The 15,168-nt window shown below is 36.6% G+C and overlaps 1 protein-coding gene and 1 long non-coding RNA gene across 2 annotated transcripts; both read right to left on the bottom strand.

Moving 5' to 3' along the window:
- Nucleotides 1-2: 2 nt before the first annotated feature.
- On the bottom strand, nt 3-4,014 carry LOC115927217. Its single transcript, XR_004065506.1, has 3 exons — nt 3,784-4,014; nt 2,942-3,132; nt 3-20 (listed from the first exon to the last, which is right to left on the bottom strand). It is a non-coding gene; the product is annotated as an uncharacterized LOC115927217 (long non-coding RNA).
- A 1,040-nt stretch (nt 4,015-5,054) lies between these two features.
- Nucleotides 5,055-12,338, bottom strand: LOC115927577. The gene is made up of 3 exons (XM_030993643.1): nt 11,837-12,338; nt 6,178-6,329; nt 5,055-5,076 (listed from the first exon to the last, which is right to left on the bottom strand). Exons 1-3 carry the CDS (start codon nt 12,254-12,256, stop codon nt 5,055-5,057), a joined length of 594 nt encoding a protein of 197 aa, XP_030849503.1. The 5' UTR covers nt 12,257-12,338.
- Between the last annotated feature and the right edge of the window lie 2,830 nt (nt 12,339-15,168).

The raw sequence follows: 15,168 nt of genomic DNA, 5'->3' as shown, positions 1-15,168 counted from the left end.
TGTTCGCTCGAAAAGCATGTCTATAGACAAGAGAGAGAGAGAGAGTGTGTGGTATAAAGTAACAGGGGGAAATCCTTTATTAATCTGATCTATTTATTTAAATACAGTGAGTAAGTGCATGCTTTCGGCTTGACATAGCTGTTTTCAACATGTCCCTACATGGTACATTATTAAGAATACAGGGCATTCTACTACGATATTGAGCCGATTTAGCTTTTCCTCTTCTAACGAAGCATTTAAATCCAGCTTAAAACCCTTGAAATCTTCATTTTTCGTCATCATAATGACTGTTGAGATCTTTGGTCATTAAGTTTTCATATGTTTGAATGTTCGTGTCAAATGCTAATGGAATGTCTTCCAAAATCAGATCGTAGTCGGATCCTATGTTGTACGATGGGATTTAGAGTATATAGTAGTCTATCCGCCATACTTGTACGTAGAGTTTATTGAACTTTGGCAGATAATGAAGGCGAATTCAAAGACTTTCGTTGACTCAAAGAATGAAAAATGAAAAATGAAAATACAACCAAACCAAAACCAAAAGACAAAAAGACAAAAATGAAGAATAACTAAACTTTACCATACTTTTAAAAACTATAATCATTAGGGTGAAAATAGTGATGTGAAGGGAGGGGGATTGATTGCAAAAGTCACAACCTATCTGAGGATTTGATTATACCTCAACGTTTTGTCGTTGATAGGCTATGTACATAATATGTCAGATATAAAATTGGATTATTCAGTGACAATTTAAAGGCATGTCATGAGAAACTATTTATTTCATTCACACTAAGACTGTTTCACCCTATATATCCAATGTCTTTTAAAGGCTGTTTTACAGCATTGTTAAGTAATCTTATTGTATTATTTAGCGAACCATTAATCCGGCATCTTTTGCCGACAAAACGAATAGGCTACATCGGAAAGAAAAATACATATTTCAAATAACCGGGTGCGAGATCATTAAGATATTTATTGACAAGGATCATTTTACGTTGATTCCGTCGCACGTGATCAACACGATTACATACATGGAATGTTAACCTATTGACACCTTGAACCGGTCAGACCATCTCTTGAGAAAAGAACACCAGCTGATCGACAAATGATGTACGATCATACAACTCGATTCCTTCTTTTTCACTCTCGAATTAGTCCCATGGATGCAATTGGTTTATGCACCAGAGCCCTGTTTCATATAACTTGTTATCAATAACAAGTTCAAATCACAAGCTAATGCAATCGTGGCTTTTGATCCGTTGAGAGCAACTTTGTCATAGAAATTTAGCATTTGTTGTTCATGACAAGTTTTAAGAAACAGAGCCCTTGCAATCGACACAATATTTGCCTTTACCAAAAGGGTGACAAGCTCTCAAAATAAATACATCGAAAAGCATAGATAGCATTTAAATGAATGGGACATGTTTCGGGGTTTCAAACTTAATCCTCAGGCAGAGTTTCACAATCGAACTAAACCCCATTTAAAGGCCTTTATATACTCCCTGCCTTCTCTGATTTTAAGAATGTTAAATGTCAGAGTGATGAACAATTGGTAACCATTATAATTGGGTGTTTAATTAATTGAGTATGTCATAAATAAATTAGAAGCTACACAAACTGTTGATAATTAATTTACATAATCCTGATCAGAGCGCGGATACCAAACGAAAATAAACAAAATGTATTTGGAACAATAACATATATACATAGAGCACTTATCAGTTTACATAATAGTTATCTATATTTAAAGATTGTGCACGATGTGCATAATATTATAACAGATAAGGACATAATAACGTCCTTGTTTTCACGCAAAGTGAATGCATTTTTTTTCACTACCGTCACTTCGTGAAAACAGCGACGAGTAATGGCATCATACATGTTTATCACATGCCCTGTTGAGGGCCAGAGACGTGTTGATAATATAAAAGGCCTGTTTTCATCAGTTCGAGATTGCCAAATAACCCGCTATTTTAACTATCCCGATCGCAAGTTATCAAGGTAATTTGCATCTTCATTTAGCCTGCAGTTGCAATTAGTGGGATAATCGGTCGAGATAATCATTCTTAGATATCTTGGGCTAGTTTGCAAAATATCCCGCTATTTGTCCGGTTCGTTTTTACCAGCCAGAAGACTAGCACTCTGCGCGAACGCTGAGCAAAATATCTCGAGCGTCGAGCTGATGAAAACGCGATTTGTAAAACTTCGGGCTTATTTGCTTATCAGAAACAGCGGGCTATTTGGCAATCTCGAGCTAATGAAGAAATACCTAATTATCACCTAATCATCACCTCTCTGACTCACAGCAGCAATACGGACGTGACTTAAGGGAAGAGTTTGGTTTTGATTTTCTGTTTGAAAGTTTCTTCTGTCAAATAGGCAGCGATGTTGTTCAAGTACCTAAGCGGACCATACACAGTTAGCGTTTTGTTTATGAATGATCAATAAAACATTTAAATATATGTTTTGCTATTAAACACATAGGACTGTGTTTGTGTTTGGCATGGTCTTTGATGAATCATGAGAGAGTAAGATTGTTCAAGGAATGATTGGGAAATGAACAGTGAAAACATATTGCTATAGAATGGCGCATGTACTGATTGCGTCATAGGCATAATTAGCGTAATCAGTTTGGCTATCGAAATACGCTTTGAGTACAACGAGCATTATCGTAATTCATCTTTTGACAAGTGTGTAAGTTTGTTTGTGTTAAATTAAAATATATGTTTCCATAAGTGAATCAAAACATGGAATATATCTTACATAAGATTGATATGAAATAACATTTACTATATAACGTAGAACATGACACTCTTCACTATCATTCCACCCTCGTGTTGTGCGTCAAAAAAAACCGGGCAGTTCGTTGACGCATTCCTGTGTCAAATTATTGACGCATCGTGAGCAATTTGCATAACACATTAATTTCAATCCATCTTACCGTTGTAACGTTCGCAACGTGTGAATGGCTATGATTGGCGTGGTCGTGATCATCAGCCAATACCGTAGCTCGCTTCTCTATGCTCCGCCCCTTCGAGCGTGTTGCTATGACGTCCCTCCTCCTACGGGCGTGTTCATGGTCGTGGCCATCTTCCCCACCGATTCCGAGGTGTATCAGCATGTGCGCGAACTCTGCGTTGCGTTGTAAAGAGAGAGTTTAAAGAGAGTTTGAGTTTGACTATAAAGAGGGAGAGCCAGGGAGAGGCGGCGGGGGGGGGGGAGGGGTTATCATAATGTTTTATCATAACAACCGAGGAATTTCACAAAAGTCTGTAAAAATTATTCTCTGCAAATTCGATCGTCAATGGATTTTCCTTACTTTTACATTTAAAGTTCGCTGCTCCACTGCACAAACACCCAAATGGACATTTACCTGACTGATTTAACCTACCCCCCCCCCCCCTTTTTTTTTTTTTTAATTAGATGCAAATGCCCTAGAAACATGAAATATTAATCATAGAAAACTTCATTATCCCGGATTTTATCCAGGGGTATGTCATTTGAAAGTAAAGATTTGAACCTAAATACAACGTATCTGAATTGTCTCAAGTTGTCACTGTTGCGTCAGTTAATTGAGAACATCTGTCGTCCTCTAAAAATGTTCTTTGTCCGAGACATTGACCTTATAATTACAAGCAAATTCAATAACATCGAGCATCGAATTTGGAAATGTACGAACAAAACAATTACATCGTCCCAGAATGCTTTTACATAGGAAACATGATAGGGCAGTGGGTTGATTTCTAGGCAGTCTCTACGATCGTCGTATTCTCTTATGCTCACCTTCCTCGGTAATGACGCCAAACGTCGCAAACGTGTCGAAAATTGCCTCGGTGAAGTCCGTGGTCGAGGGCAGAGTGGGTTCTCCTATGCAGTACCCTTGTAGAAGACCGGCGACCACGGCCTGCGCCGCATACTGGAGCTCGTCATCGTCAGCCCCTGCTTCGTGGTCATTCACGGTTTCGTCGAAGACAGATTCAACGCTAAAGCACTATTAAATGTACGATAAAACGAGAGAGTTCGCATTTATTTGATTTTTCTAATCACCATCTGATAGTCCATGGAATGCTCATGATCGATCTCAACACCTACTTATTTAAGAATTTATTACGTTAAAGTTATATTTAAAACAAGATAGCAACTACTTTCGATATATCAAACAAACGCAATCTTAATATATTTTGTGGGTCACCTAAAAAGATGGCAATGGCGTATTAGGTAATCCAAATATGATTTCTATGGGACATAGAGTACCGAAGCTGTGACGTCTTAAAAATCTATTTTTCGCATTTCTCAATTTTTTCTTCATTTTCCGAAAGAACATCAAAAATAATGTCCAAATGTCGAAAACCAATTGAATATGTTAAATATTGGCTGAGATATGACCATCTGAATAAATATACTCCCCATAGGAACTCAGTGTTATATGCTCTGGCTCCTAATGGTTAGAAGCCAGAGCATATAACACTGAGCTCCCATTGGACATATATTCATTCAGATGGTCATATCTCAGCTAAAAATAGATTTTTGATGACGTCACACTTCTCCACTCTATAAAACATAGTATTACTATTTCCCTCTGATAAGATATTTATTTGATTTTTTTAAAGATTTGTGTTGTTGCTATAATATATCTTTAATTTTTGATAGGCCTGCTATTCTTGTGTAAATATGTTATGAATAAAACGTTTGAACTGTATGAATGTGTAGCTTATGGCTTCTAGGCTTCGTTTTGTTTTTTTCTGAATTCTTAGCAGTGTACATAATTGAATTTGTGTATGCGTTTATCTTGTTGACATGCTGTCAAGTTTTCCTTTTCGAAATCAGTATAACCAATAATCTATTCATATTATCCCATTTTCCACCTCTTATATATCATATATTCTTCTACTATTCGAAAATTGTATACCTTTACCAATTACCAATGTTACAGATAACTCTTACAGACGCAAATATATTATTGGTCCCTAGATCGTCACGTGATATCGATTGCGAGGATCTTAATTAGCGTCTTCCTCTCCTAGCCTTGTTTTTCCTTTTTAATCCGAAATGTTTTAATTCTCCATAATAGAATTACTACAAACCAAAACAAAATTAATACAAATAACATCATTCAGAAATTAAATAAATTACAAGTCAAACTAAATGTATACATTTTCTTTTGCACCCAATACAGTATACAGAAGGAGAATATTTGAAATACTCGTTTAAACACATGTTTACGTAACAACAACATAAAACAATGCTGTGTTCAGAACATGTTAATAATCTTTTAATCTTGATCTAAGGAGACACGAACGAACGAAATTAAAGCATAGTTCTAGCCCTGAATATAGAGATTTAACTTTTTTAAAACATATATAAAAAAACAATAGAAAACACAAAACACACTCACAAAACAAAATACATTCGTTCCTTCTATTCCTCATGCATACGCACATACTGTAGTCAAACAAACACACCTTTATCCCCCCAAAATAATGTTATATTACAAACTCCACCAGTCAATATTTGTATTATAAAACCTATGTCAATATTAAATGCCTCTCACCTTTGCGTTTGATAACTCAGCATAGCTGTCATGGATCGATTCCAAGATTACTTCCAGGTCATTCTCAGTCAAGGTCAAGTTAGACGAATCAGGTGCCGCCATCTTGAGTGACGCCATCACCACACTTTCAGTGAGATCTGTGCCGCCAGCGCGTTTCCGTTTTACACCCTGCCCTAGGCTTTTCGGCAAGAAATTACACGAAACATGCTGTATCCGAAGTCTAAGTTTGTTTATATCGACGTCAAGAATAGCGAAGCCAAAGCTTATACAATTTCAATTGGGGATGCGAGGGTCTTCTTGTTCAAGACGGTTTTCCCGATATATTATTGTTTTGTTATCGCTGGGCTAAATTTTGCGAGCTGATCACGCATCCTCACGCTCTTAGAGTATTGCGTATTAATGGATAAAAATAAATGATACGACTAGGAAGATCAACTAGTTAGTATAGAGAGTTAGCTAGCGCTACGTGACGTTTTCAGAGTTCTGGTGCCTTATTAAGTATATATCTCTATGGGTGGTGTGCAGAGCGCCGAGGCAAGATGTGGACGACTAGACTCCGAATACCAGTCGGTTTGTAAAATTTTATTGGAGAAAAGCCTAGGGCAGGGTGTAAAACGGAAACGCGCGTGCCGCCACGACCGGCCTGGCATACCGCCACCATCTCGTACGCTCCGAAGAGGAATAAGGGACTAGCACGGAGAAACTCGACGTCATCGAGTCCGTCGGCAACGTCGATATCGAGGCTGGAAAAGACGTCAGATGTGAAGTCATGTTGACACTAGAACAGACGGAGGAGAAAGAGAGCGAGGATGTAGTTTAGACCTTCTAAAGATTAACTCAGGGCAATTAATCTCGTGTTTTATTGCCTTTAAATTATCAGCGTTATTTCACCTCTTGGGTGCCACAAGACGTCTTTAGGTGTACCGTAAGAGAAATGAACTAAAGATCATTTTTTTAATCCATTAAAGAAATAACACTCTACAGACAACTAAGTGTCTCTTTTTTTTCTCGCTCCTTCGCAATTTCATTCAGAAACGATGTGATTTCAGGCAATAAAGTGCTAAATACCCAAATTAGAAGTCAACGAAGTTCCAGAATGTCTTTCGCATACATAACATCATTACTTATCTAGTGTATTATGTTTACAAAATAGCGGTTAACTATACAAGAAATGTCATTGTTTGTTTTGGCTCGCTCCGCTCAATCTCAAAGTTTAGGGGCAATATGAGTCCGTTCGTGTGTTCATGGCACTTGACGTGTACCAGCGTGATTAAACATAGAGACTTATAGATTTGCACAACGGAGAACGTAGACTGCCCTATTAAGGCAATGTGACGTCCTTTTAAGGCACTGGCAGTGACGTCACATTGCCTTAAAAGTACAGACCACGTTCTCCGTCGTGTAAGTCTAAAAGTCCCTAATGAAACTCCTATAATGACTTGGGATTAGGGTGACGCGAAATCATTTATATCTCTAAAGGGTGCCGCGACAAGAAAAGGGTTGGAGAGTCGCTGTCCCAAATAATTCTTGTTTAGAGCACGTCATTGTGACATCAGCACATTTCAAAATGATGCACAAGGTTTTTGAAACTACCTAAAGTTGATTAAACCCCCCAAAAAGCGATATGCTTACGAACCAAATTGAAAGGAATGACAGGTTTTGTACTTGTCCTATTCGGAGAAACCGATGAACACGTCCCACTGGAAACTGGAGCCCGGCACGAACGCACACCCGAGCCGATAGCACGCAACCCCTATTCCTAATCACGCTCTTCACCGCATGTATTCATACAATGATTTGCACGAGTGAATCCGTATTATGAAATGCAACACAAATACATCAATACTTTGTAATATATATATACCAAAAACAAAACCGCAATGAAAATTTGACAGTAGTACACAGCAATAACAGCAATGGTCGGTATTTCTCTTCGCGTATGTTTAAAGAGACACACACAAAATATTTAAAGTATTCTTGTTTTATTACGATGTCAGCGTACAGGTGTCCTGTCTAGCGGCAGTTATGTCACCGGACCTTATGGTGGTTCAGGGTTTCGAGTCCTTCGAGTCCGGTGGTGATGAAAATGAACATTCACCTGCTATTAGGCCTATACAAAAATGATGTTGTTTTGCCCTTTGCTACCGACCCAATTTCTTGAAATCTACGGTCGGCTTTTTTAGCAATTTCTTTTAAAAGCGTTTTTTAGAGAGAAAAAAAATTCTATTAAATCATTCAAAACTGAGAAATATCAGCCCAAAGAGGTAGTCAAAGAAAAGAAAAAGATTTCCGACCGACCGACCCATGTTTTGGCACCTAAAGGGCAATACAGCATCTTTTGTATAGGCCTTATCCTTTTAGTCCTACAATTTCCATAACGCAAATTGCATGAGTAATTGGCGCTCTCCTGGGGTGAAAGAGATTTGTCAACTGCTATGTTTAAGTACTTTGAATAAATTAGTTACGATTGTTCCCTGTTATACATTTTTCACCAAATATAATTTCTATCTTTCCAGCTATGATTTGTGCTCATTGAAAAGTAAAAGTTTGCTTATTGATTTGAAAATTCTTTCCATTTTAAATATAGCTTGGTGCATGATACATGTACAACTTTACATCATACGTCACATTTTCAACGAAATGGCTGCGCATATGTCATGCTAAAAGGCATCAATTCGTGCTAAGAATAAATTTACTTTATTATCTCTTGTACACTTTCATAAAGAATATTGTACATCAAAGAACAGGAGTACATCCCATTTTTCAGAATACACGTATTCTTTAGGGTAAGGTTTCCTTTAATATACTTATGGGGCGTTGCAAGAAAGGTGCAATCAATGGCAAATCCCCAAAATCAAGCGTAAGTCTTACGATTTATTGCAAATTTGCAATTGATCGCCACTCAGTTTTCTTGCAACGCCCCATTAGTAAGAGAGAGAGAGAGAGGGGGGGGGGAAGCTAGATCTAGTTATTAAACTTAATTTAATTGTTAAAGCTTTAATCCTGAAAAAATCCTAGGAAATTAAGGACACTATTGAGGCTTTGCAAGAAAGTTGAGTTGCAATTGATTGCAAATATCAGATGCCAATTTTGCAACTTACAATCAATCGCAACTTTATTGCAACGCCCTATTAGACATCATTTTTTTTTAATTGCTTTAGCGTCTTATCAGGGCGGCTCAGCTACAAACGTTTCGACTGATATGATGCTGTGTATCGAGGTAGAGTGTTATTTGCATTATAGCTGCAGTATAATTATAAAGGGGCAAATGTTTATTCAATCAAAAAACTAAAGGTTGTGATAACAAAATAGTTGTTTACATATTAAGTATCGATTTGTTAAGAATAAACAAACATGATCAGTTTAAAAAAAGGGTTTTGTATTCATGTCCCTTTCGCCAACAGTTTGACCAAGAGCAGTTTATAGAAAATATGAAATCAAGTGTTGTGAGCATGAGTTGGCCTATACTAACCTCAGAGAACTTTCTTGATGTAATTAATTTCTAAATAGACCGGTTTCTGAACATATTCAAATTTATAGATGTTTCTCTCTTTGGGACCTCGTACGAGGTATTCATTAATATGTTATTAATGAATGAACTACAATACTTGGAATCCAGATTACATGCATTACTTTTTGCCATGTCGGGCAATCCTAGGACGAGAATAACCTTTTTTTAAACAGTATGTATACACTTGTAATAATAGTAAACCAGTCAAATAAAGTAAATGATTGTAATTGATTTGTAATATTTTGTTGGGAACAGAAATAAAATAGAAGAAAACAAATAAGTGAATCGAAAAGAAATGCATATAGCAGTAGAAGAAAAATACAAAACATAACAAATGGGATGATAAAAGTTAATATTATTATTTACTTCTGCCTTTTGGGGTCTAGCCTTAGGGAAGAGGAGCATCGAGAGGGGCGCAAATACACAAACACTCAGCCACTATGAAAAAAGGGGCATATTTTCTAGGGGTTTTAATAGGGAAATTGCCGCTGTACCCTTTTAAATCCGGCTATGTGTTGCGGGCCACATTCTCAATTGTTGATCTTCACTCTCAAAATCAATACAAAAAAGGGACTTGCCAGAAAATAATAGAAAAAAAGTTAGATGCATGTACTTCCTCATAGTGATACAATATATCCGTATCATGATTTATTATCTGTTTGTTTTCCCCACGTTTTCTGTGCGTGCTGGGCGTGGGAACAATACTGCGATTTAACATGTAGTTTTCATACATCTCTCATGCTCATATAATATAGTCTTATTTTACATAATTCTGTGATAGTCATAGGCCTAGTTTACATAATTCTCTCTTCCTCAAAGTCTTAGTTTACATAATTATCTCATGATAATAGGCTTAGTCTATGCATCACTCAATTTCCTTAGGCAGTAGATTAATTATAGATATTTTGTATCCCACAATGCACCACACTTGAACGCTCGCACTCCAAATAAAGGCGTGGCCTTATGACTTGCTGGGTCTATATTCCAGGACGCGCAATTGTGGGTGTTATCATCGCATTGTGTGTTCGCTAGTGAGATTTTCCTCGTTTGATGTGTGAACAATTGAGATTCTGATTGATAAGATTCCCTTGAGCTTGACAATTGTGGAATGTCAACTTTATAGTATAAAACTACTGTGAAAGAAAGCAGAAAAATCAGATAAGCAGACTAAAGAAAATTTGAATAAAATCGGACAAAATATAAGAAAGTTGTCAAGTTTGTTAGGCCGATGGACAAATCGTATAAAGCCATTTTAAATTAGCTGAAGTCGCCATGTCATCGTGACGTAGTGCCGGACTATTTTCCCAATCTGTTTTAACAAACATGAAAAATACAGAATATTGTTCTTCTTCAAAATGCATGAATTAGCCTGGTCAACTCCTTTTAGATGACCTATGATAATTTGATTTCCATTATGTTTTGAGTACTGCCCCAAAGGCAAATGACACTTACGGGAAAAATTAACAATACTGAAATATATTGTGTACTCGAAAAACGGGAGAACTGTCCGTGACTCTAAGTTACAACCCACTAACCAAATTGCCAATTTGAAGTTCGCATAGATGTAGTAATCTCATGATTCAAACAGTCTTTAATTTGTTCAGTATTGGTCCGATTTATTTTAAATCTTTGGTCATTCTGTTTCTCGTTATGTTTTGCTTTCATACAATTAAACATATTAAAAAGTTCGGATTGCCTTCATTTAAATTGAAATAGATGTTGTCTGGAGAGGAAAATCAATAATTTTTGCAAACAAGATAAAATCAAATATCTACGTATGGAGGATAAGTATTGGTATAGCGATGTTTAATTATATTATAGAGACTGATATCATCACATTATATTTAAAGAAAGAGGACATTTTTAAATTCAATGCTAAATGTGACTTCGGTAAGTAGGAAAAGTATTTAAAAAAGGAAAAGAAGAAAAAGAAAAAAGAAAGGAAGAAATATAGAATGAAAAAAAATAATGAAAAGAATATAGACAAAGGAGAGGGAGAAGAATAAGATGGAGGAGAAGGAGAAGTAGGAGGAGAAGGAGAAGAAGGAGAAGTAGGAGAAGAAGATTAAGCAGAGGAAGGATACTTCAAGAGAGCCATAATGTCAAAATATTCAAGCTCGTCGATTTCTTCTCTCCCCCCAAATCAATGACAGGCCATGTTATGTTACGGGCCTTATTTCAAAACTGGATGATTTAGATCAAGGTGTCCCTGAGAATAAGATTCATCGGGATTTCAGTTACAATGTTTGTCTGTGTTAAGTTTTATACAGCCTGTTTTTTAAAAGTATTTATCGTATTGTATCGTAGTTTCATGTGTTTTTTTTTTACCTTCATTTTGTTGTTTATAAGGTAGTTTCTTTCTTTTTCCATTTGTTCTCTATCCCTCAATCTCTTTGCTTCATTTTTTGTTCTCTCTCTATCTTTCTTTGATATAACTACATTATTTTACATTCACCTTTCCTTCAATCGTATTCATATTTCTCTCCATGAATATCCCACCCTTTATCTATCTGTCTGTCAATATCTCTCCCCATTTCACTTTCATTCGAATATAACTCACCAGAATTTTGATGTGCCTTGATTTAATTCTTAAATATTTGTTTCGTCTTGCTGAACTTTAAGATTATCTGTTATGTATATTTTGTATTTTTCTGTTACAGCAGTTGATTGTCTGACGAGAAACCCCGTTTTCGTAAACTGAAATAAAAATTAAGAACGTGAATAATGAGTAAAAAAACCTAATGACTATGTTAACTAAATTGTTTTTGTTTTACCTTAGAACAGTTATCGACCCGTTGCTCACAATCGATTCGTCCGAAAACTATTTCGACCAAACTAACAACTTGATCAAACGTTACATTCTGTTCCGGGTTGTTAAAAAAATCGAATTCCTCTCTCATGCCTGCCAGCTCAACCTCCAAAAGATAATTTCCAATTTCCACGTAGTCATCATCATTGTCGTGATCGTGTATTTCCCTCGATTCCCTGGTCAAGCTCGCGACCGTGATCGCAAGAAAGTTTGTCAGGATGGCGAGAAAGAGAATTCCGGTGCACACGGTACGTAGGTACGCCATTTTGAATGAAGAACTTTTTCTGTACTGTGCGCCTATGGGTGTGTTACATGCAACTGTTACGTGTAGTACGTGTCGTGTGCAGGCGGCGTGAAGACGCTCGGAGACATATCTATAATACATGTCAATAAAGCATACTGCAAACAGTCTTTTATTGACTAAGTCTGCATCAATCCTACTGTGTTGATTTTTCCGAACGTCAAGCCACGCCCACCGAATCATCAATTTCGACCCTTTGGACTTGGTATTTATTGCTTTGTGTAAACCTTGCAGAGGCGTCAAACATTTTTCAATTTCATCTGTCGTTTCTGCATTACTCGTAGATAATTATGGTGGTCCTGAAGGGACATCGCGAATAGACGAAAACGCCAATTATTCACGACGAAATTCACGATATCGTCAATTTCGTCGTGAATAATTGGCGATAAAATTCACGACGAGGTTCACGCCTGGCTGGTTTCGTCGTCAATTACGTCGTGAATTTCCTTCTACTGGCTTTGGCGCGCGGTATACAAAGTTAGCCCCTTGATTGAAGACGATTATGACGAGACGTTTTTACCATGATTTCTGTGTAAATGGTAGGTTTTAACTTCATATTATGCACTATTTGTATTTTATCTTGGACAAGAAAGGGATAAGGGTAATTGCACAGCGGAAAAATTACCCGGTATGGAATTAATGGTCTAGATGCACTCAATGCATTTTCCCATACGTTCATTTCCATGTTGTAATATCTATTGAGTAATGTAATGTATCTACTAAGTACTAGCACACTCAATTTCTCAAACTGAGTCAACAAAGACTGAAAGAGTCGATGTAAACTAATACTAATAAGTAATAGCAAGTAATACAATCTTTCCTGGAGATAGGGCATTAGTCTTGAGTGACGGTAATCTTGCCTGTTGTGGACTGATATCACACCATTCTCATCTGAGATCACTCCAGAGTGCAAACAGAGACTGGTAAATGCCACAACTTAGACACAGGCTCAATGACCAGTTAAGATGTGATTTCCTGAGGTATTGTAACAATATTAAGGAAGGAACGAATGCCATGAACTGAAAGATATGTGACCCTGCACCACAAGTTTTTTGTTGAGCTCAGTAAAGGTGTATTTGGTCAGCATTTCCTGAAAAAGTACACCTTATTTATATGTAATTTCAAACTTTGGAAGCACGAAACAATTTCAACGCACTTGGTATTTTGGCAATATTTTGTAAATCTACATGTATGTTTTTCTGATATCTTAGTTGTAGTAGTTTTTATTTATTTACAACCATTGCTAAATGGTCTCATTTGGATCTCAAGTAACTTTAAAACAGAATAAGGTATTACATTGATTCCTAAGAAGAATTAAAAAGAGGACGTGCTTAATTAGTATGCCAAGTATTGAGGACAAACTGATTATCACTTCATACCAATTTCTATAGAGTTTTAACACCTTTTTCTCTAAAGTAACTTTCTATGGGTCACTGGAAATTCTTCTCTTTTCATGCCGCTGTTAGGAAGTATAGCAGAGGCATTATGTTTTCGGGTTGTCCGTCTGTCCCATTCTCATGATCGCGTTATCTCAAGAACCGATCGATAGATTTCTGCCAAACTTGGGTCATGTATGTATCTTGCAGAGCTAATGAACTGTTCATTAATGCCCTTTTGACTAACAATAGGACGCTATTCACTTTTCTTGGGAAGGGAAGCACAAACGGGGAATAAACGGAAGAAATTGCTTGGCTCGATGAAATCTGTCGATCAATGTGTCTTGAAAATGTGTGCATTAAAGAGGAAGCAACATTTCACCCGAGGTAGGTCAGGGCCCTGTTTCATTAAACTTATTATCAATAACATCTGCCACAGATCTATGACCAATCTGCTCTTAGCCAATCAAATGCAATGATTTCAGTATCTTATTAAAAAATCATTGCATCTCGTTATTGATGAGTAGTTTTATGAAACTGGGTCAAGATCTTGAGGGGCATCCATAGTTTGCCTCTCTACACCCTGGGGGGGGGGGGGGGGGGGGGTCGTTTCACAAAGATCCTAAGTCGAATTTAACTTAAGTTGGACTTAAGAACTATGGAAAGCCGTAAGCATCTTAAAAAATATTTTGTAAAAGTTATTTTAAAAGGCATAAAATGTTGATTTAAATCTTTCATAATTTCTTTTATCAAGGAAATGTCATGTTCCTGATGTGGAATTTATGAAAAGTCTGAAATACTTGAATTGATGTTTTTTAATATGTTTAATTTTAATCCAACTTAGAGTTAAGTTTGACTCAATATATTTGTTAAACATCCCCCTGGTGCGGTAAATGGTCAGCAAGACTTGTAATTCCTTAAAATGCTAGATCACTGCAATTGCAACAGTGCTAAATGACGGATAATTACAATCACATTTATTCATTAATTCATCAGTTTTGTTGTAAATCATTGCATTCTTGCCACCTTGATAAACAACGTACACACAGTATTTATTTTTGTTAAAGAGATTATTTTTAGTACAAATTCTTGACCATCACTTGTAATTCTAAATTACTTATGCTCTTTTGCAATAACCCTCATTGTGTTGTTGTGTTATGTACAAGTGAATATGAGAATAATTCTGTACAATAAAGATTTTCCTTGAAAATGTATTTTCTCGTCATTGTTGTGTTATTCAAGTTGTAAAGCCACATGTACATTAATCTTGAGGTCTGGGTGTGGGTATCGTATGTCAAGAGAAAATGGCTATAATTCATTCTCATTTTTTATCCTGCAGTAGATTGATCGTTTTAACCAGTAAAATAAAAATAACCTCACAAAAATTTGATGTTAATTATCTTTTTCAAAAAACCACAACTCTCATTTGCACATAAGGACCTGTGTTAAGCACATGGTGTTAGGCCTACATACCCGGATTTCCTCATCTTAAGCACTTGGTGTCGAGCCTTCCTTACCTTTCAAAGCTCATTACTCAGCCACTATACATTTTCTACCAAAATCGTTTGGCGCATGCCACTTATTTGTCTTTGACATTTAGTGTAAGTTTTCTTGGGATTC

The sequence above is a fragment of the Strongylocentrotus purpuratus genome, unplaced genomic scaffold (genome assembly GCF_000002235.5).
Source record: "Strongylocentrotus purpuratus isolate Spur 01 unplaced genomic scaffold, Spur_5.0 spur5_scaffold_20, whole genome shotgun sequence".
Classification (NCBI taxonomy): Eukaryota; Metazoa; Echinodermata; class Echinoidea; order Camarodonta; family Strongylocentrotidae; genus Strongylocentrotus; species Strongylocentrotus purpuratus.
The sequence above is the reverse complement of the archived record's forward strand: the minus strand, read 5'-3'. Positions and strand labels throughout refer to the sequence as shown.

Bases quoted from the DNA above. Each gene is read 5' to 3' on its own strand.
- LOC115927577 (XM_030993643.1), bottom strand. From the start codon at position 12,256: ATGTATTATAGATATGTCTCCGAGCGTCTTCACGCCGCCTGCACACGA. The intron at 6,330-11,836 runs GTAAAACAAAAA...CGTCTGTTCTAG, and splicing joins GGGTCGATAACTGTTCTAAG to TGTCAACATGACTTCACATC. The intron at 5,077-6,177 runs GCGCGTTTCCGT...TTTGGTTTGTAG, and splicing joins CAGGCCGGTCGTGGCGGCAC to TAATTCTATTATGGAGAATT.